Here is a 19,996-nt window from a genome sequence, read left to right on the forward strand (position 1 = left end):
AAACGCTTACAGTCTGAAAATACAAACTCCCCACACCCATTGCAAACAGGGTGAAATTGTAATTTTCCTTATTCACCCCTCTGATTTCTAAACTGAGCAGGGGTCAGACAATTCCAGCAGAACTATTCCTTGGCCATTTCCTCTGGTTTCTCTGTTTACCCTTCCACACCTCTCTCTTATTATTCCTTTTATTTCCATCAGGATCTGCATGCTTGCATATAATTTTATTTACTGAAGGGATAAGTTGATACCCATTTAAGCCTTCCAAAACTTGAAAGGGGTCTACAAGAAAGAAATGGACTTTTTACAAGGGGATTTAGCGACAAGGGGGAATGGATTCAGACTGTAAGAGAGTAGGTTTCGATTATGTATTAGATATTAGGGGGCGTTCCGCACTGTGAGGGTGGTGAAGCGCTGGCACAGGTTGCCCAGAGCAGCTGTGGATGCCCCATCCCTGGAAAGTGTTCAGGAACATGTTGGACTGGGCCTTCAGCAACATGGTTTAGTGGAAGGCTCCAAGCCTTCCACTGAAAGGGGTTGGCACTGGATGACCTTCACGGCCCCTTTCAACTCCGGCTAACCCGGGACTGCGCCTGAGCCGGGGCTGGGGCACCGCCCGCACCCGCCCCACCATGGCGGCGCCACCGCCTCACAGGCGGCCACCGGACACCGGGCGGGCGGGGACAGCCGCCTTCCCATTGGCCGAGCCTCTTCCCGTTCTTCTCTTCTATTGGAGGAGAGCGGCTCGTAGGCGGGGACAGTCGCTGAACGACGGCTGGGGCGGCGAATGGGCGGGCGCGGCCGTCCCTCCCGGCCGGCGCTGGGGCGGGAGCCAATGGGAGCGGCGGGGGGCGCGCGCGGTGCCGGGAGCAGGTAAACAGCGGGGCCGGCCGGGGCGCGGGGCCGGGATGGGGCTGCGGGATCGGGATCTTCTGCCGGCAGGATGCTGCAGGCTGTGGGTGGGGCGGGACGGGCCAGGCCAGGCCTCGCCTCGCCTCGCCTCGCCTCGCCTCGCCTCGCCAGCCGCCGGCGTTCGCGCGGGGTCTCGGGGTCGCCGCGCTCCCAGAGCTGCTTGTATCTCTGTGTGTATATACGTACATATGTATGTCCTTATATAGGTGCATATTACATATAAAAAATGACATATTTCCATGTGTGTTTGTGTATGTACGTGCGTTAAAATGACTGTATACCTATTTCTCCTGGGCGGTGGCGGCGTATCCCGGCTTTCATTTGGAAGCGCCTGCGGCGCACCTTCAGAAGCAGCCAGATCTGCGTTCAGAAGGGCAGCTGGGGAGCAAGAACATCTGCATGGGAGCTCCTCCGGCCTCCTGCAAAATCTCTGCCTGGCGGGGTAGCGCTTGTCTTGGGGTTTTTTCCCCGCTTTTCTTTAATGTTTGTTGTCGGTGTCTCGGGCCGGGCTGGCCGTGCACCTTGGATGCGCAGGGACTCAGCCCAGCCCCGCTGTGTACCTGTGTCCCCTCGCGGGCCCAGGGGAAAGCAGCCACTCGGCCAGGACACAGGAGCTCAGCCCCAGCACAGGCGTCCTTGGGTGTCCCCGAAGTGTCACCCTGCTGGCTCTGATGCCCTCAGCAATATTGGGACCAATGTGAGCTACTGCTCCCGCATGAGGAGTGTGAGCCGGGCTTTGCGGTGTTACTTGTGTGAGTAGTTACGCAGGGCTGTGGTGCCTTTGTGCTGTGCAAGGAGTTGGCCGATAGAGTATTCAGGCTCAGTGCTGGCAGAATAATCCTTCTAACCCTCTCCTTCTGACCCTCTCTGATTTCAGCTCTGCCAGCAGAATTGCCCTTTGGGGCTACGTCTTGTGCCTTTCTTGTGGGACAAGAGAAAGTAGTGCTAGTTCAGCCACAATGAATAAAGAAAGATACAAATCTTTACAACTTCCCATAGCACATTTTTTTGTTATTTTTGTGATTGGGGGCTGAAAGTGAGTGGTATTTGCATTCCTGATACGGTGTGTTCCAAGTCCCCTGTCATTTTAGCAGCACGTCCATTCTGACTTTATTTATCGGCAAGAACATGAAAATCTTTCCTCCTAATTTTGGCCCCACCACTTCTGATTTCTTAAAAGTTTATTTTCTTCTCTTCATATTTATCAATAGCAGTGGTTGCTGCAGCCAAAACTTAAGAGAACATCAGGTTGTCAGTATCATCCCAAAGCTTTCTCTTGATCTAAATATAGCAAAGAAAATACATTTTTCTTAATCTAATTGCCATCAAAGAGAATGATATGGATAAGAAGGAATTTTAACTGTCAAGTGGATAATTAAGTATTTTGCCAGGCTATAGCAGCTGTTCTGTGCTGTATATTGTAGTGGTATTATTTGTGATGGATGAAATGCAAAGCAAAGGATTTAGATTGTTTGCAGCATGAAAATAAAAGGCAAACTGAAGCTAGATCTTAATGTTAGTGAACTGGCCCAGTTTAATCAAAATCCATAAAGCTGTTTTTTCACAGCTTAGGAAGGAGGTCTCTTGCATGAAGGATATCTGGAAAGAGAATCGGTGACTCCTGCTTCCCTTCAGGATTCACAAGACTGCTGCAAAGCAGGAATAATTGCATTCCCACCTCAGCTCCTCTAAGAAGCACTTTCTACTGGCCTAGTTTTTGTCCCCTTTCATTTTTGCCATACAGTTTTTAGAGCTGGGTCATTTTGCTCTTAAGCATTGTATGATTTTTTTTGAGTGGGACCTGATGGTTTGAGAGGCAGAGAGGAGAACCTTGCCTGATATAACTTAGTGCTTCAGTTTGATAATGGACTGGCACGTTGTTTAATGTAGATCATGCTCTAAAGCTTTCTGTGAATACACATACAGCTTACATTTATCTCACTGCTCCATGTTTTCAATTCCTGAGCTGTCCTTCCCCCTTTTTCAGCTCAGCCTAGAAAAACAGTCAATATGCACAGACGTGTTTGCTGTCATGAGCATGAGTAGGAAAGAAGGCTCCCTTGCTTTCCATTGTGGTGTATGCAGCATCCTTTTGGCAGGCAGAAATTATTTCCACAAGGCCCTTTTCCTTAGTTTAAGTAGTGAAATGAGACCGGAAAACAGTATGGCTTTGTAACACCCCTGTCTTAGCTGCCTAGTGCTCTGTGGCTCCCTTTTTGTTTGTCAGGCAAGTCCCAGGCTTTCAGTTCTTTCCCTCTGCTCAGCCCAAAGGGGGCTGTGGTGCTGGGCACGTGTGTGAGAGTGACCAGGGTGGTCCTTCCTCCCCTGGAGGACAGATTGCTCAAACCACAGCTCTCTCAGGCAGCCAGCACAGTCTTGGTGCCAGTTCAAAGTGCACCTCTGATGAATAAATAGTGGCATTAGACAAAATCCCTGCTGGGTCTGTGGTGAGGCAGAGGGGGAGAGCCAGTGTTCCTGCCCCTGTAAACCATGCTTAGGCCCCTGCTTAGGTAAGAGCCACAAAGCCACATTGCCAAGGGTTTTGCAGACCTGAGGTGAGGCTGCTTGTCTGGCAGCAAGCAGAGGGCTTGACACCTTAAGGCTCAATCCTGCTGGAAGGGGGATGCACAGTGCTCTGTATTCCTGGTGTGGGCATTGCCACTGGGGCTGCTCCCATAGCCACCCTCGAGGCCAGCCTTGCTGGGACCTGGCTCTGTGACAGCAAAGGAAAACTGGTGCCTCACTGCGTTTTCAAAAGCAGGACACAGCTGATGAGCACCTGGTGTTGGCAGCAGAGAGTTGGAGGGTGGTGAGACAACCCCTTTGGCAGGACAGTTTAGATCAATCTAAGGCAGCTGTGACTTCAGTGTCTGCCATAGGAGCTCCTGTAAAGTCTGGGATCCCGTGGGGTGTGTTTATGTCAACCCTCACTGGAACCACATCTGTATAAACATGGGACAGTGAAGCTGTGTTCAGGTCTGAATCTGCTTGCTGACCAGAAGTATCATGGCACCTTTGCATGTCCATATCCTTGTTGGGGCAGCATAGGAGAAAATGTGCTTAAAATTGTATTTCAGCATGAGTTTATTTCTTCCCATGTAACTGTGAAGGTTAGTAATTGGCACAGTGGTTTTGCTATTGGTTTAACTCCTCCAGTGGGCATAACTAGGGTATTGAAAGTAGGCTAATGGGCTGTCCCTTCAAAGTCCTCTGCAGAATTGCTCTCTTTATGTAGCAAAAATGATTTCTTAAATAATGTGAGAAAAAGTTCTTCAGTATTTTGATTGGGTTGTTGAAACCTAAATATTGGTTTCAAACTATCAGTAAATAAAGCTTTATTTATTTCCTCCCTGGTCTCTGGCATGAGCAGAAGGTTTGAGAGTTATTTAAATCCCATAGGTCACAGATCCTGTGGCATGCATAACTTATCCTGTTCCTAATCCAGAAGTATGTCATGATAGAATGGTTGTGGATCTGACTTCTTTAAAGACCTAAATCCTAGAACTGGAGTGGATTCTAGTGTCCCAGGAGTAAATTGTGAGCCCTCAGGTGCTCAGTCATAAGAGTGTGTTAAGTATCCAGAGAGGAGATCTTGTTCTCTGTAAGAAATAAGCACCCAAGTGTTAAGCAGCTCACTCGGTAAGAGCATGGGATTACTATGAAGCTGACAGGCCTGGTGTGAGGGTTAGCCCTGCTTCTGTTTCCCATAACTGTACCACTTTTATCACCAAAGGAGGAACAAAGTGATATAAAAAAACAAGAGAAGCCAGGGGAGGAGCAGATGTCTGAAAAATGTTTCACTTGAGTGGATTGAGGTGATGTTCTAAAATTTCTTGAAGGTCCAGATGCGTTGAGGAGGCTGTGAAAGAAAGCGGGGGGGTTCTCCTTCTTCTCCCTCTTTCCTTCCTCCAAAGTGAATTTCAGTTTCTTTAGTGAGAAGAAAGAATATCTCACAGATCTTCAAAGTATATACTCTGATGTCAGGGTGTGCTGGTTGGGCTGTGAATGTATGATTCAGATTTAAGTGACTGTGTCCAAATCACGTGGCTTCTTCAGCTTCCTCTTCTATTTCCTGAGACACAGGAGCTTGGGTAAGGTTCTGTTGAGGAGAGTTGTTGTGATAGATATAACTGCTAACAATGCATTAGAGCTATGGTTTTGCTTGTGGACAAATGGCTGAGTATCAGAAAGTAATTAATTACTTGCTTTGTTAAGGTGACTTAATAAATGGTAAAAGGAATTTTCCTATTAGTTGCATTTATAACTTCATGAAATCCCGATTTTAAGGCTGTTCTGCTGTATTCAGGGCAGTGCACCTTCTCCCTCTGGTGCCTAGAAAGAAGAGCTGTTCCTTTCCTTTCTGCACTCTGTCACTGCTTTGCCTGTTTTTCTGCTTAGCAGTAGATGAAAAGAGGCCAAGCATTTCTAGCCCCCACATTTATTCTCCGTGGTTTTGCCCATCCAATTAGTTTTGCTTTTAATCACAAGACAACATAAGGAAAAACCCACAAGTGGCTCTCCTGAGGAGACAGGCATTTCCCTTGCTATGCAAACCTCTTAATCAGCAAAGAGAAGCACTGCTAATAATATTAATCTGGTTAATAAACAGTCATAAGGCAGCATGTAGCTCCTGATTAGTGCCTTATGTAAAGCTGAGGCTCCAGGTTACTGAGAAACTTCTGCTCCTTGCTGATGCTCACGGGAGTGTTGTGTAAGAGGTGAGCTCTCTGACAGGCAGCCAGTGTGTGAGGTGAAGCTGTGTCTGGCTCCTGCCAAACAAACACTGAGCACTGAGAAACCTCCTTTGTGGAAGGTAAGGTGTACTGATGGGAGAGGGGAAATAGAGGCAGCAAGTGTGAAAGCTGTGGTAAAGATAAAGTAAGTTTCTTCAGTGCTGCATTTTGCTGATATCCGTGCCTGCAGCAGTCCCAGTGACTTCAATTGAACGGATTGTCATGCCTGGGTGAGGGCAGGATAAATCTGCTGTTGGGAGGAGATGGAGCTGCATGGTGTGCTGGAGCCTCCCTGCTGAAATCTGCTGAATCCTCTTCAGACTTTCAGTTACTTGCAGTGTGGTGTTCACTGTTTTCTTCCCCTCTGCTCTGCTTGTCCCCACAGCCTTGAGTAGTGCTTGGCCGTGCCCTCCTGAGTGCTCCCTTGGGAAGTGGCGATGATCACGTTCATGAACAATTCGGACAGCGAGGAGGAGCCCTGCAATGAGAGAACATCCCTGATGTCTGCAGAGAGCCCTCCAGTACCCTCCTACCAGGATGGCCTGCAAGCCTTGGAAGCAGGGGAAGCACAGGCACACAGGGTAGGTGTGTGTCCCTCATGGGGAGTGAGGACATGGGGTGTGGTGGCAGAAGTAGTCCTGCTACCCCTCAATCCCTCTTACCAGACTGGATTCTAGGATTGGCTTTGGTGTTGTTTCCCTGGTGTCACTCTCAGGCAGCAGCAGCACTGCCTGTTGCCATTTCCTCCACTCTGACTTTTTCCCCATTTTTATCTCCATATATTCTCCTCCCTTTTCCTTCCTTTTGGTAAAGATACAGGCTTTTAATCAGGACCTGATGCACATATGATTGTTGCAGGATATCCTTTTTAGCCTTCTTGTTTTGCCAAATACCCTTTGTCTGCTCTGGTCAGATGCAGCTAATGTTAGAACAGAATCTAGTCCAGCTGCCAGCAAAGCAGCAGGATAAAGCAAGCACAGCATTGCTGAGAGAGGAGGAACATGTCAAGCTTTTGTCACCTCAGATTACATATTTTCTGTCTCGTTCTGGGCATCTTGCCCTTCATGTTCATGTGTCTGTCTATATATGTGCATTTGAAGAGGTCCTTATGTACTCATGGAATTGGTTTAAAAACACCATTGCAACCTGTTTGCAATGGAATTTAATGGAATTTCTAATTGTATTGGTCAGTTGGTATCTTTCTATTAGGACTCAGCTGCTATTCTGTGGTGGCCTACAGGAGCCTTGTGAGATATGATTAAACACAAAGAAAAGAAGCATCTTGCACATTTGCAAATATTTCTTTTCAGAAGAGGCGAGCAGGCAGCAGCCGTGGCGTGAACAATATCGCTGGTGGAGAAATGTCTGGCTCGGGTGTTCCAGTGAGAGAAAGCGCCCTGGAAAATGAAGAGGAGGAGCTGACTCTGAAATATGGAGCAAAGCATGTAATCATGCTCTTTGTGCCTGTCACCCTTTGTATGATTGTTGTCGTCGCCACCATAAAGTCAGTGCGCTTCTATACGGAGAAAAACGGGCAGCTGTAAGTGGGGTCTGCAAACAGCCTGAGCATCTGGGACCCCCTGCTCCACACACACGCTCTGTGCATGCAGAGTGCTCCCTTGGCAGGCTGGGAGAACCTTTACACACGTAAAGGTGGCTGTAGAAACATACAGAGAGCTTACTGAAGTATGCTATGTTCACCTGTGTAAGTTTTTCCCATACCTGCATTACACTGATCCGTTAGCACTGTCATTTAGGGTGCCCTGAGTGAGGCCTGTGAGCAGCATAATAATGAAGCTGCTTCATTCTGCAGCAGAAAAGGCCCAGGCTGAACTCCTAGACTGTTCACTCACTAGCTGGCAGCAATCAGGGAATAGCATGTTCATTTGGATGAGTGTCTCATTTCCTGGTGATATTTCTGGTTCCTAAAGGCTCATGGTGTGGGTACGTAATTCCATCCAGCTCCTGCTGACAGTGCCTGGCTCCTGGGGCCTGGCTCCCGGGGCTGTAACTGTGCTTCACATATGGCGTGGAGAGAGGGGGACTGTGGTCCCTTGAACAGAATCAAAGGAACAAAATGGGGAAGGGTGTAGTAGGGTGGTGAGAAGGGATAAAAGAGTCCAAGACTCTCCTACCAAGTGTGGAAAGAAAGGGTGTCCCCATTTCAGAACAGCACTTGGGAACCCAGCTGCTCTGTAAGAACGTGCTTTTGATAGAGACCACTAATCTTTAGTTGATAATTAACTTGAGCCCAGCCTACATCTCATGTTTGCTGTCCTTGGCAGTCCTACCTCCCTTTCTTTCCCACACACAGAGAGGTCTGGTTTTATCTGGGACAGATAGTTGGAAGAGAATATCTATACTTTATATGGCTTTTGCTTTATCCTGCAGGATCTACACCCCTTTCAGTGAGGACACCCCATCTGTGGGCCAGCGTCTCTTGAACTCGGTGTTGAACACCATCGTAATGATCAGTGTCATTATTGTAATGACCGTGTTCCTAGTGCTGCTCTATAAATATCGCTGCTACAAGGTAAAGCACTCATGGCACAGCCTTTTCCACCTCTGTGCTGTGAGCCTGGGATCAAATGGGCCTTGCATGGCAGTGAGAAACACAGGCACTGCATTGGCTCATCCTCATCTTGGGCACAGCAGGAATCATACTGTGCAGAAGTCTTCGTCAGTAGTGATGGAGCTGTGGCTCTGAATAGGCTTTGCTATTATTTTGTCACTAATGGCAGGCCTTTCAAAACAAGGTCTGCTACTTTGTGTTAGTCAGGTCTGAGTCTTCTGCATCTGATCCAAATGTTTTGCCATTTGTACTTTTGGACTAAGTTGTACTATTTACTGTGAATACCTTCTATTAAGACATTTCACACAAGCTTTGTGGGAACTGGTATTTCTGCCTGTGGAAGCTATTGTAGAAGAGCACAAGGCTTGAAGGGAAAGGCACATTCAGGTTCTCTGGTGCTCAGGGAATTCTTGCATGTGGTACCAGCCCAGCATTTGAGCTCTGTCCATTCCTGCTGTTTAAACTTATCCCAAAGACAGAGTTTATTTTACAGCCTTGGGCAAACCCTTCCTCCTTCCTAGCAAACAAAAAGAATGTGCTCACCTGTATGAGCTAGCAATCTGTCTGAATACCCATGAAAATGCTTAGGCCAGAGACTGAAATAAACCCAAACCAGCTAAAACCCTAAGAGACAGAATACAAAATGAGAGTGGGATAACTGAGAGGAACTGGTTGTCCCTCCTCCTTCACTGACCATAGGGAAGGCAGGGTCTTTGGACACTGGAGGAGGAGTGCAGAAGGAGGCTATTGGGCAGCAGTTCTGTGACCTGTGCAGGGGTACAGCCTCTACAATCACTGTCTCTTCTTGCCCTCGATAGTTCATCCATGGCTGGCTGATCCTGTCCTCCCTGATGCTGCTCTTCCTCTTTACCTACATATACCTTGGGTAAGTGGGAATGGTGCAGGTAACCTGGCAGTTCAGGGCTCCTTCACCTCTTTGCTGAGAATACCCACTTTGAACAAGGAAAGGAATCTCTCCCCTTCTCCAAATGGACATTTAAGTGCTGTTAGAAGAAGATAGCTTTCTTTTTTAAAAGCTGGAAAAGAAGATCTTTAATAGTCAATGCTCAATTTTACAAAAATCGCGGGGAAGTGATACCGTGAGCATGAAATGAACAGGCTGAATCTTGTGGTACAGAGGCCCTGGATTGAGAAGCATGAGGAAAGGCACTTTATGTGCTCTGATTTGTCTTGTTTCTTAAACAACATTGTTTCTAGCTCATTCCCTTAGCTCCCAGCTCAGGTGAAAGGAAACTTTTAACTTGGTGACATTTGCTACGACATTTTCATTTTTAACTGTGAGCAAATTTCACCTCGTGGGATGACACTGACAGGATATCTTTGCTGTAGACAGTCATGTAGCCACAGGCCTATGCTCATTTAAGACTTGAAATCCTGCCTGCTCAAACCCTTGGAATTGTTGTTGAGCTGAAGACTGAGGCAGTGTGGTGATGGCCTGTAACACAGCACATCCATCTCATGCAGGAGGAACAGAGCTCAGAGCAGCCAAGTAGCCAAAGGGCATGTTCCCCTTTCATGATGACAGTTAGTCTATTCTGCTTCCTCCTGGTGTAGCTGGGGGCTTTTTTGTTTAACTACAGCCTTACTTTTTGTTTAACTTTGCATGTCACTTGCTTTCACTGCTTAGCTAAATTTTCTTGTGATATTCCAGTGAAGTATTGAAGACGTACAACGTGGCCATGGATTATCCCACTCTGTTCATAGTCATCTGGAATTTTGGAGCTGTTGGAATGATTTGCATCCACTGGAAGGGTCCCTTGCAGCTCCAGCAAGCTTACCTCATTATGATCAGTGCTCTAATGGCATTGGTGTTCATTAAATATCTACCTGAGTGGTCAGCATGGGTGATTCTAGGTGCAATCTCCATCTATGGTAAGTCTGGGTTGTGACTCTCAAGGTGTGGCTCCTGGAGAGGTTGCTCTGTGGCAATCTCAGGACTCTCTGTGTTTTTTTCAAAAAAACCCCAACTTTATGGTGCTAAAAGCTTTAGAAAGTGACAGATGGCAATTTAATTTGACTCCCTGCCTTGTCTCTTGCTAATTGTCCGTGTAGGTAGTGTACCTCAGCCAAGTCTTTCTAAGAGGATCACCAAGTCAGGGAAGGACTGAACCTCACCTAACTGCATGGTAGGGGTGGCTGGATTTTTATCAGTAGCAGACCTGACAGTCTTGCAGGTTTTGTTTATTGTTATCAAGAGATCATGGATTTTGGTATAAGTTTCAAGAGAACCTGCAGAACAAGAGGGAGGAGATCTGATGGAGGAGAGAGGGGAGGCAAAGAGGTACTGGAGTGGAGGCCTTCCTTCATGTGAAACACAGAGCCAGTGTACGTAGCGATGGATTGTGGAACGTGAACAAAGCACCCCCACTCCTCCTCTAATTAAATTTAACATCTCAGTGAAATGCTGCCATCAGCTTTCAAAGAACTCATGTGGTATTCTCAAGAGGCATTTTATAGGATTAGTGCAGTGAAAACTCTTATTATTACATTAAGGCTTGGAGACGGTATTTTAAGTGAACAACACTTTCAGGGACTAGAACAGCTAGAGTTATGCAAAGTGGTGGAAAGAGACATTCAGGAAATCATCTGGTTAATATGGATAGATGTAAATTTGAGGGGAGGATATCTTCTTAAAGATAAAGAATGTAAAATACGCTGACAGTTCAAGATGAGATTGGTCCTTTTCTTTCTGCAGATCTGATGGCTGTTCTCTGTCCCAAGGGGCCATTGAGAATGCTGGTAGAAACTGCGCAGGAGAGAAATGAGCCCATTTTCCCTGCATTAATTTATTCCTGTGAGTAAGATTACAATGTTAACATTTTTAGCCAGATGAAGCTCTATTAAACTATGTGTCAAAGCAAAGAGCACTGTCTTAGCTACTTTCTTGCTTTAAGAATGGTGCCCAATTATGTTCTGGAATTTGTAGCAGACCTTGTTTATCAGTTACAATGTTGTTAACTCTAATTATAGGAGGAGCCCACCTTTACCTTGTGAAGCTGGATGTTCAGAAACAGATTTATCCTTTCATGAATATAGTGTAGAATATAGCTCTTTTTTTCTGCACACAAAACCCTGCGTGAGGTGGGCAGCAGTCTTTGCCAAGTTCTGTGATGAGGTGATGCTCACTCAATACATTTATTCATGCCCTCTATACTGTACAGATGGCAGTGCTTAGAATGTATTTGCTTTATTGTTCATTGTTTGGATCCTCACTTTGCAAAGGGCTCCTTGAAAGTACTGCTCTGCAAACAGAATCAGTCATCTCTCCCCTTTCTTGGGCTGTTTGACTACCATGGTGTCTGGTGCCCTAGTCCAGAGGTATCCACGTGCCTAAGATAAGATTGTTGGAAGGGAGAAGACTCAGCACTCATGGGACCTGAACTCAAGTGGACCTTCATGGACCTCAGTGACTTTTTCATTACATCACTTGGAAGATGAAGGGTTACTCCCAAATGTTTGGTGCTAAGCTGAGGATGCCTACACTCTGTTTTTTTTTTTTTTTTTTCATCATTTAATGTTATATAAATGCTTTTATGTGTTCCAAGCAGAGTTTCAGGTCACCTGAGGTGCCTTCTCTTTTACAGGAGATTCTGTTACACTGACCTGAAACAATCTAGGTGAAGTCTCTCACATGCTTCAGTTAACAAACAAGAGCTTCCCTAAAGGAGAATGCAGTTCAGCAAATAATAAATACTGAACAAAAAGTTCTTGTGCAGAATGTCAGTGTCTCCATTGCAAGACTACATTCTGTGGCTCCCTCTAGATGCAAAAACATCACCTAGGCTGAGCTCATCATGGAATAGCAGGCACTGTGTTTGCTTTGGCTTATTTTGTTTAGCTTAGCTTCTATAAAATCAGGGAGACTTATGCACACTTAAATAAAAAGCTGATTTGAGTTCCCTTCTGCTGATTTTGGAATTGTTTGTATTCCTTTTCAGTTTAGGGATCCCAAGAATAAACCCCCAAACATCAGTTGCTATTGGAACCAAAACAGAAATATGCAATATTTTGACAGGATGGAGCCACAACAGGCAGAGAGAAAACTTGCATTCTGACAACTCTTGTAATCCCTCACTTCTGTGCTGTACCTTTAGCAGAACATGAGTAAGCTGTGTTAGTTGACCTCTGGTTACCTTTTGTATTACCATCATTCCCTGGGAAATTGTTTTCTTTGAAGAGAAGAGCCAGAAATCAGGAAGAAACCAAAGGAGTTGAGGACCCTGGTTCTGGAATTTTGCTTTCTTTAATCCACAGAGAAGATTATATTGACTCTTAGATATTTGTGCTCTGGGACTTTCTATAAACTGAATGGATGCATTGCCTTGGCTTTCTCCCACCTTGTTGTCTCAGTGTCTAGGGAAACCAACTGAGTGTTTTAAAGCATTTACAGAGGCAAGGGTTTGTATTTTTAGGGACAGCTAAATACTTATTTCTTCTGAGCTATAGTGGCCAATGTTTTATGCAGCTGATTACTTTCTTTCTTCCAGCTGCTATGATGTGGACAGTTGGAATGGCAAAACCAGTCACAGCAGCAAGAGGACCAAGTCAGCAGCAGACATGGGATGCAGGTTTGTTTGCATGTCTCTCTCCTATACAGAGCACTGTCCTACAGAAATAATAAATATGTTTGAGACTGAATGTAAACATAAGCCCCCAAATCCTGACGGATTAATTTTTTTTCAGTGTTGTTACTTGCAGAACTCAGTGATGTTCATAAACCTGCTGTTAGGACTGGTAGCAAAGATGAGCAGATTGTGTAGGAAGTTCCAGTAAAAGGTCACTTTTATTTTAAAAAACCCCAAACAAACAACAACTCAAAGAGAATTGTCGTTCAACTCACATGTTCAGTGTACTGAAGTCAAAGCTGAAAGTGGACTAGTGAGGGGTTATATTTTTCCATACTGTGGATGGCAAAGTACGACATAGGCTCCTAAATACAATACTGATGAGCTGGTGAACTTCAGTGTTGCATTCAGACCAGTGCCATGGAGCACCTCTCTGTAAGTACAATATGGCTCACCCTGCTAAAGAAAATAAATGTTTTTACCCTTGGGTAAAGCCTTGTGTTAAGACAGTTACCCACCAGCAGCTTTTGTGATTCAACTTTACATTGTAGCTGGTTCTGCAGCAATTTGCTTGCCATTGCTTTTGTCTTCTTAGATGCAAAGTAAATTGCAGTTTTAAGGTGATTGAAAAAAATCTTACGTGTGGTTTTGGGAGGATTTCCCATGTAGCCCTGTTGCATTTCAGAGATGACAGTACTTTTGAATGTTAAGGCAATAAATGTGTGCAAAGGCTGGATAACTGAAAATGCTACTTATTTCAGGATGAAGCAGCTGACATACCAAAGAATTACAGGGACACAATCCTGCTGTGAAATGGGGTACAGAATGCTCTGTGGAAGCTCTGTGTCCCAGATCAGTCTGCTTGCACCTGCAAGCAGCAGCAACCTGTCAAACTGACATGGACTGAAGAGTTTGTAGGAGCTTCTGAAAAATAGGAATTGTCAGATAAAGTCATATGTGACAGACTGGCTGCTTCTGAAAGTACTGCCAAAGGCTCTGTCAGATGTGCTTTTATAGAGGGGGGAAAAAGGTTAAATTTGTGAACAATGAAATGTGTCCGCTTTCTACATGTGAACAGTCTCCAAGAACGTCAGTGTGACTCAGGACTTCTCTCACAAATGGCAGTCCTCTTAGTCATCCATTTTGGTTATATGACTGGTTAGGGAATACCTGAGCACCTCCACCCCAAAGGTATAACGCTGTGGGAATGCACATTAACGTCAGTGGGTTTGCCTTGTCATTCTGGCCTGTGCAGAGCAATGTTAGGTCTGTGTACATGCTCACTTGTTAAAGCCATTGAGCTCCTGGGTGGCTGCCAGAGATTTTCCCTCAAAGCCACTAAATGTCTCTGCTTAACTGCTCCTGATGTGGAGGAGACAAAGGGCTTACCCTCTTCAGGGCAGCTTCACAGGAGTGTGGATTGCATGGTCTAAAACATGTTATAAATGTAGCTGTTTCTTGTGATTATTTTTTTTTTCTTTTTTTTTTCTTTTTTTTTTCTTTTTTTTTTTGTAATCCATTCTTGGCCTGTTTTTTGGAATCAAGCTGAGGATGGGAGACAACACCTCAGGAGCCCTTCACATGCAGAGTCTCAGATGTCAGAGACGAGGAGTCCTGTTCCAACCCGCCCCGCCACTTCTTTAGAGGAGCTTGAGGAGGAGGAAAGTAAGAGAAGCTTTATATGTCAGAGCCTGACATTTTTACTCTTTGTGGCTAACACTCTGTTACCTAGTTTGGTCTAATCACAGTTAATTTGAATAGTTGTGCTTGCTGAGCAATGAAGGTCTTGATTCTGACTGTGTATTACCTCTTGCTGCTGCATAATCTATTCTGGGATTGTGATTCCAGTGACATCTGTTGGCTACATGTACAATTTAAACAGTTCCTTTTTCCCTTTGACTCCTGTCCTTCTCTGTCCTTGTGCTTCCTCAGCTGATTCATTTGTAAAGCAGCCCAGGGAAGCACCTCAGAGAATGAGAGAGAACAAAGCAATTAGTGGGAAGAGGGGCTGGAAGTCTCAGGCTCATCAGGAATGTGTGGGTCCAGGTTGGTAGCCAGGACTAGAAATCTTTACCTGCTCCCCAGGGGACAAGAATTTGTTGAGGAGGAAGCAAAACAGGAGGCTGAGAGTTAACACTTGTTTTCTTTTTCCATTTCTTTCAGGGGGTGTAAAGCTGGGCCTTGGAGACTTCATATTTTACAGTGTGCTTGTTGGGAAAGCAGCTGCCACAGCTAGTGGAGACTGGAATACCACACTGGCCTGCTTTGTAGCCATTCTCATAGTAAGTGAGCAACTTTTAAAAGCTCTGTCACACCCTGTTCAGCACAGAATTGTTGCCAGAAGTACCAGCAGCTGAGCACTGCTGAATCAGTCCAGGTAATCTGCTAGGTATTTAGGAATACTCTGTCTCTAGGCTTTAGACAGCCGCTGCAGCAGAATGATCCAGGCTCATCAGAGCAGAGCCAAGCGTGGATATGGTGGGGGTGAAACAGCCCCAGGGAACTGCTGGTGTGTTTGCTTCAGCCACAAGAGTCAATATTAGGAACTCCACACTGATTAGCAAGTGTAGTTAAAAAGGTTAATGCTGTTATGCTAAGGGGTGCTGATAGATAAGAGGGTGAGGACTTATCTTATTCTACTATTTGAATGGGAAAAAAATGAGAAGGAAGACTTAGTTCCATGGAAATTATCAGTAAGGGCAGATGACTAACATACTGTAGCTGCTAAAGAGTCGGTCCTGCCAGGTCTAATGAAGACACATTGTTAAGCTTCCATCTGAGTGGAAAATAATTACTATGCACTTACTGTTTACCTCAAAATCCTCATGGAAATTAACCAGAAAGACAACAGCAGGATTTTTAGAATGTAAAAGAAAATCGATTGCTGTGTCCTTCTTGGGCCTCTTAGATCCCAAGGACAGTGCAAGTGACTGTCATTTGTGAAGATTGTGCATCAAAAAGCATGAGAACTAGAAATGAGCTGCCTTCACTGGAGTCTGTTCAGTGTAGCTTTCTGACCCCACAGGTCAGAGAAACCCACAGGATCACCAAACTCCATATGCTGCAGTCCAGCATGGGGGGATCCCTTTGCTGGGGGAAATGTTCTTGGTCATCCGTCTTGTGAGGCCACATGCCCCATCCAGTGTCCTTTTTGGTGCTGTTAAAGCTTGTTCCATCTCCTTCTGCAGTTTCATAATCTTGCTGCTACGTGGCTTTCTGGTTCCCAAAAATGCCCCCCCAGTTTCCCAGCAGTAAGCACATCTTAAAAGGGATATGAGATTTAAAGAGCAGGTGTAGGCCAGATATGGTCCCTGTGAGAATAAGAACAGAACTACAGGCTCAGGTAGATTGTGAACAAGTTTGCAATCTAGAAACACTGATTAAAAAAAAAGAATATAAAAAAATCCTGTCTGCTGATCTTTAGCTAGTGGATATTTTTGGAGCCCAGTGTCTTTGAAGTTTTGTCATCATGGAAGAATTAAAAAGGGTTCTGATAAGAGAAGGAATCTAGAGGTACTTAACCACACTATCTACCCTGAATATACGAGATCTTCCTCACATGCTCCAAAGAGCCGATCTTAGCCTGCAATCCAAGTAAAACCAGAACTCACCCATTGTAATAAGCAATCCAGCCAAAAGAACAGCAGTGGGTATTTGATTTGGTTTTGGTTTTTTTTTTTTTTGTTTTTGTTTTTTTTTTTTTTGTTTTTTTTACCCTAAGGTACCTTGTAAACTGGGAATGTGTTGTAAGTATTAGAGACCTTCAGTGGAACTCCTATCTTTGCAGGTCACCAGGATTTAAGTGCTTTTGTCTGCTGGATCAGTACTTCATAATGACACAGAACAAGGAGTAAAATAATGTGTAAAGAAGTTAACCTCTCAGGGTCAGCTGTACCTCTGTATTTGCTGTTTATACCACTTTCTCAGCAGAGAGCTGTGCTCAAGATTGCTGAGGAAAAACGTGGCCAACTTGTGTGAAAGATGAAGCTGTGGGCACCTACGTATTCTGTTGCTGGTAGCTCAGGCAGTCTGCAGTGCTCTACAGTGCATTTAGATAATTATCTGTATGTTGGCTTGTTGATGACAGATGTATTTCTGGTTGTCTTACTATTATCTCCTTGTGTTTTTTATTCTGTTCTCTCTGACAGGGTTTATGCCTAACACTTTTACTGCTGGCAGTTTTTAAGAAAGCACTGCCTGCTCTTCCCATCTCCATCACCTTTGGCTTGATCTTCTACTTCTCAACAGACAACCTTGTGCGACCTTTCATGGACACTCTGGCCTCCCACCAGCTGTATATTTAGAAGAAGTGGGAGTTAGAGGATTCTTTTTCAAGCTTTGCTGTGAAGTATGGTACAATGTTTGGAATAGGTCATAAAGTTTTTACACTTAGTGCCATATATTTGTAAGGAAAACACTAATTCCTTGATATGCTGTGTACTAAAAATCTAATAGTTACATGTTGAACTGAGATTTTTCACAGGACTCTTGGTGAAAAGCCTGGCTCCTTGCTGATGTCAGAGTGTTACTTTTATTTTATTTGATGTGCACAGTGGCTGTTGTGAGCACAGAAACCTGTATGTGGCATGGAACACTGGAGAGGTGAGGGGTCTGATCTTCCAGGAGCTAAGTAAGGTGTTTTAGCCCTGGAACTGCAGTCATCTTTTACCATACTCTAGAATTTCTAGGTCTTCACACATTTGAAGTGTTGTGCAAACATGAGGTACAAGTGATTGGAACAGCACAGCTGGCAGCATGCACAGAGCAGTGTGTGGGCCATTGGAGAAGTAAGGCTGAACTTCCTATGTTGGCTGCTGTGCACACAGCATCTGTTGAAATTGCCCCAAAGGCCCATTTATTCTGACCTTAGTTAGACATTGTGAGCCATGAGGGATCCAGACAGGATGTCAGTGGTGGGATGTTGGAACATCAGGCTCCTGGCTCTGAGCACATCCACCAGTGCAGCAAGCAGCTGATGGAGGCAGGGCTGCCCCTTCCAGCACATCAGATCCTCAGCGTGTGGGAACAGATACTGCTCTCTCCTCCCAACATTTTATTCTTTAGGAAATATTTTTCTGGGTCATTACTACAATCCTGAAGTGACCCTAAGGTGGAAATGACTGAACAACTCCAGTAAATCAGACCTGTAACTTACTACGTGTGTTTCTGGTCTCATTTCTGTGCATTGTTGTAATACTCCAAAGGAGGATTTACCTTCCCTTTATTAAGAGGTCCTCTCGTAAACTGACTGAGACTTGGTTTACCTAGGTTTTTGTACTGTTTAAAGATTATTTTTTTAATTACAAATATTAAAATAGCTATTTAGTGTCAAAGGACTCTTTTGGAAATATCCAGTCATAGTTTGTATCAAAATATTGGGGTGCAAACTTCAGTCTGTTGTTACATTACTTGTAGGAATAGCTGTACACCGTCAAGTGAGTTCATGAAGAAAATCACAGTGCTTGACATCAGTAAAAAATACATAGCACAGACTGAACCTTTATGTTTTGTCCACCATTGAAAATAATTTTGTTTCTACTCTTTGAGTCAGTTTTTCAATAGTTGCCAAAGTTCTGTGATTCTTTCTTTTCTTTTTACTTGTGTCTGTTACTCAAACAAGCTCAGTTTTCTTTGACAGCTGATCAGTGTCAGTAAATGTAACATTGTGTGAGAATTTATGAATAATGCAAAGTCATTGAGAGACATAGACCTTAATTTCTGGAAATATTTTTTAGCCAAGGCTTTGAATTACACATTTTTTATGTAGTGCTTTTTCCAGTAGACCTGTTCAAGCTCATCTGTTTTGATATTTAACAAGGACATCACAGGTGATTGAGACTAATTTTTAAAAAGTGCATAAGGCTTTTTACAAGGAGTGTGGGGGTGTGTGTATGTGTTTCTCAATCTGGACAAGTCAGTAACTCTTGCTCTGTGTTAGCTTTTTGTGCTCATTTCTCACATTTGCAATATTTGGACTTAACAACTGTAGACAGAGTTAACTATTACTAAAAGGTATTTCCTTTGGAAATGTAAATCAGTAGAGCTTTGTTTGCTGATTTTTAAGGTTTATGTGAGAGCTGCTTTTTCTATTTGTTTGTTTGTGTTTGTTCTTTTTAACAAAAACAGTTATGGGGCCAAATTGGACTAAAATCACTGGGAGACATAATTTTACTTTTTGCATTGCATAGTGTAGAGAGGATATGAATTATTTGTATCTACTGAAAGAAAAATCCTGCTTGGCTTATCAGGGTTGTATTTCTATGAAAGCAGAGTTGATACTTGAAGGAAACTGGGAGGGGAACCTTCACATATTGAAGATCACCACTGGTTTTCTGCAGATACCTGCTTGCCAAAGACTGGCCTTCCACTTCTGCAATTCTGCAGAACTTACAAGAATTTTAATTTAAAAGGTAACTGAGCAAGAGATTCTGGCAGTGCAACAGAATGTATTGTCTTGGTGAGTGAAAGGAGTATATCATGGATATATTGGAGTGGTTATAATTGTATAAAAGTTCATATGTATTTACTACAAATATATATTTGTGTTTGTGTGTGCATATACACACAGACATGCAAATTTTAAAATTACGTGGAGTGATTTCTCATCTCTTTAGATGTTTTCACCTGTGCATAAAATGAAGTTCTGTTTGTGATGCTAACATTGTGCAGCATGGCCTAAGATGTGAAATGCGGAGGGCAGGATTTACCCTACTCATAGCTGGCTGCTGCATGACATACTGACTCAGTGACCTGGCAACTTGAATCAGCAAAACATATCTCTGCCTAATGTGTTCATTCACCAGTGTCAACTTGCTGCATGCTCTGAAACAGCACAGCTGCCAGGTACACTCAGGTGTCACTCAACATCTGAAGTCCTGTAGGAACTGCTATGTGGTGGCATTTTCCTGTGAGATCCTGCTTACACTCACCCCTCCTCGCCAGTCTGAAATGAGTGTTTCATTGCATCTAGTCTCAAATGTAGCTTGGGCATACATCAGTCTTAAAGAGCTAAGACTGAAGCCAAGTCCGCAAACAAAAATGTAGTGGTGAGCCTGCCTAATGCAACCCCCCCCAGTGAAACTTCTGGTGGGAGGTCTGGGGTTGTTTTGTTTAAGTGTCTGCTGTGTGTTAAAGACTGGAGATGAGCCCTGTCCTCAGAGGATGCACAAGAATCATTAGAGTCATAATGAAAA

General features: G+C 44.3%; 1 protein-coding gene across 2 annotated transcripts; it reads left to right on the top strand.

Annotated features, from left to right (window-relative positions):
- Positions 1 to 805: 805 nt before the first annotated feature.
- On the top strand, positions 806 to 19,391 carry PSEN2 (presenilin 2). 2 transcript variants are annotated; one of them, XM_053973669.1, is made up of 11 exons: positions 806 to 873; positions 6,031 to 6,226; positions 6,956 to 7,185; positions 8,037 to 8,178; positions 9,036 to 9,103; positions 9,890 to 10,110; positions 10,934 to 11,032; positions 12,726 to 12,806; positions 14,349 to 14,468; positions 14,967 to 15,085; positions 16,952 to 19,391. In XM_053973669.1, the coding sequence occupies exons 2-11, from the start codon at positions 6,083 to 6,085 to the stop codon at positions 17,105 to 17,107; spliced, it is 1,380 nt and encodes a 459-aa protein (XP_053829644.1). In that variant the 5' UTR covers positions 806 to 873; positions 6,031 to 6,082; the 3' UTR covers positions 17,108 to 19,391. The 2 variants fall into 2 exon arrangements, with proteins under 2 accessions (XP_053829644.1, XP_053829643.1); XM_053973668.1 differs by lacking the exon at positions 806 to 873 and adding an exon at positions 5,580 to 5,630.
- The last annotated feature ends 605 nt before the right edge of the window (positions 19,392 to 19,996 follow it).

Source organism: Vidua macroura, chromosome 3 (genome assembly GCF_024509145.1).
Source record: "Vidua macroura isolate BioBank_ID:100142 chromosome 3, ASM2450914v1, whole genome shotgun sequence".
NCBI lineage: Eukaryota > Metazoa > Chordata > Aves > Passeriformes > Viduidae > Vidua > Vidua macroura.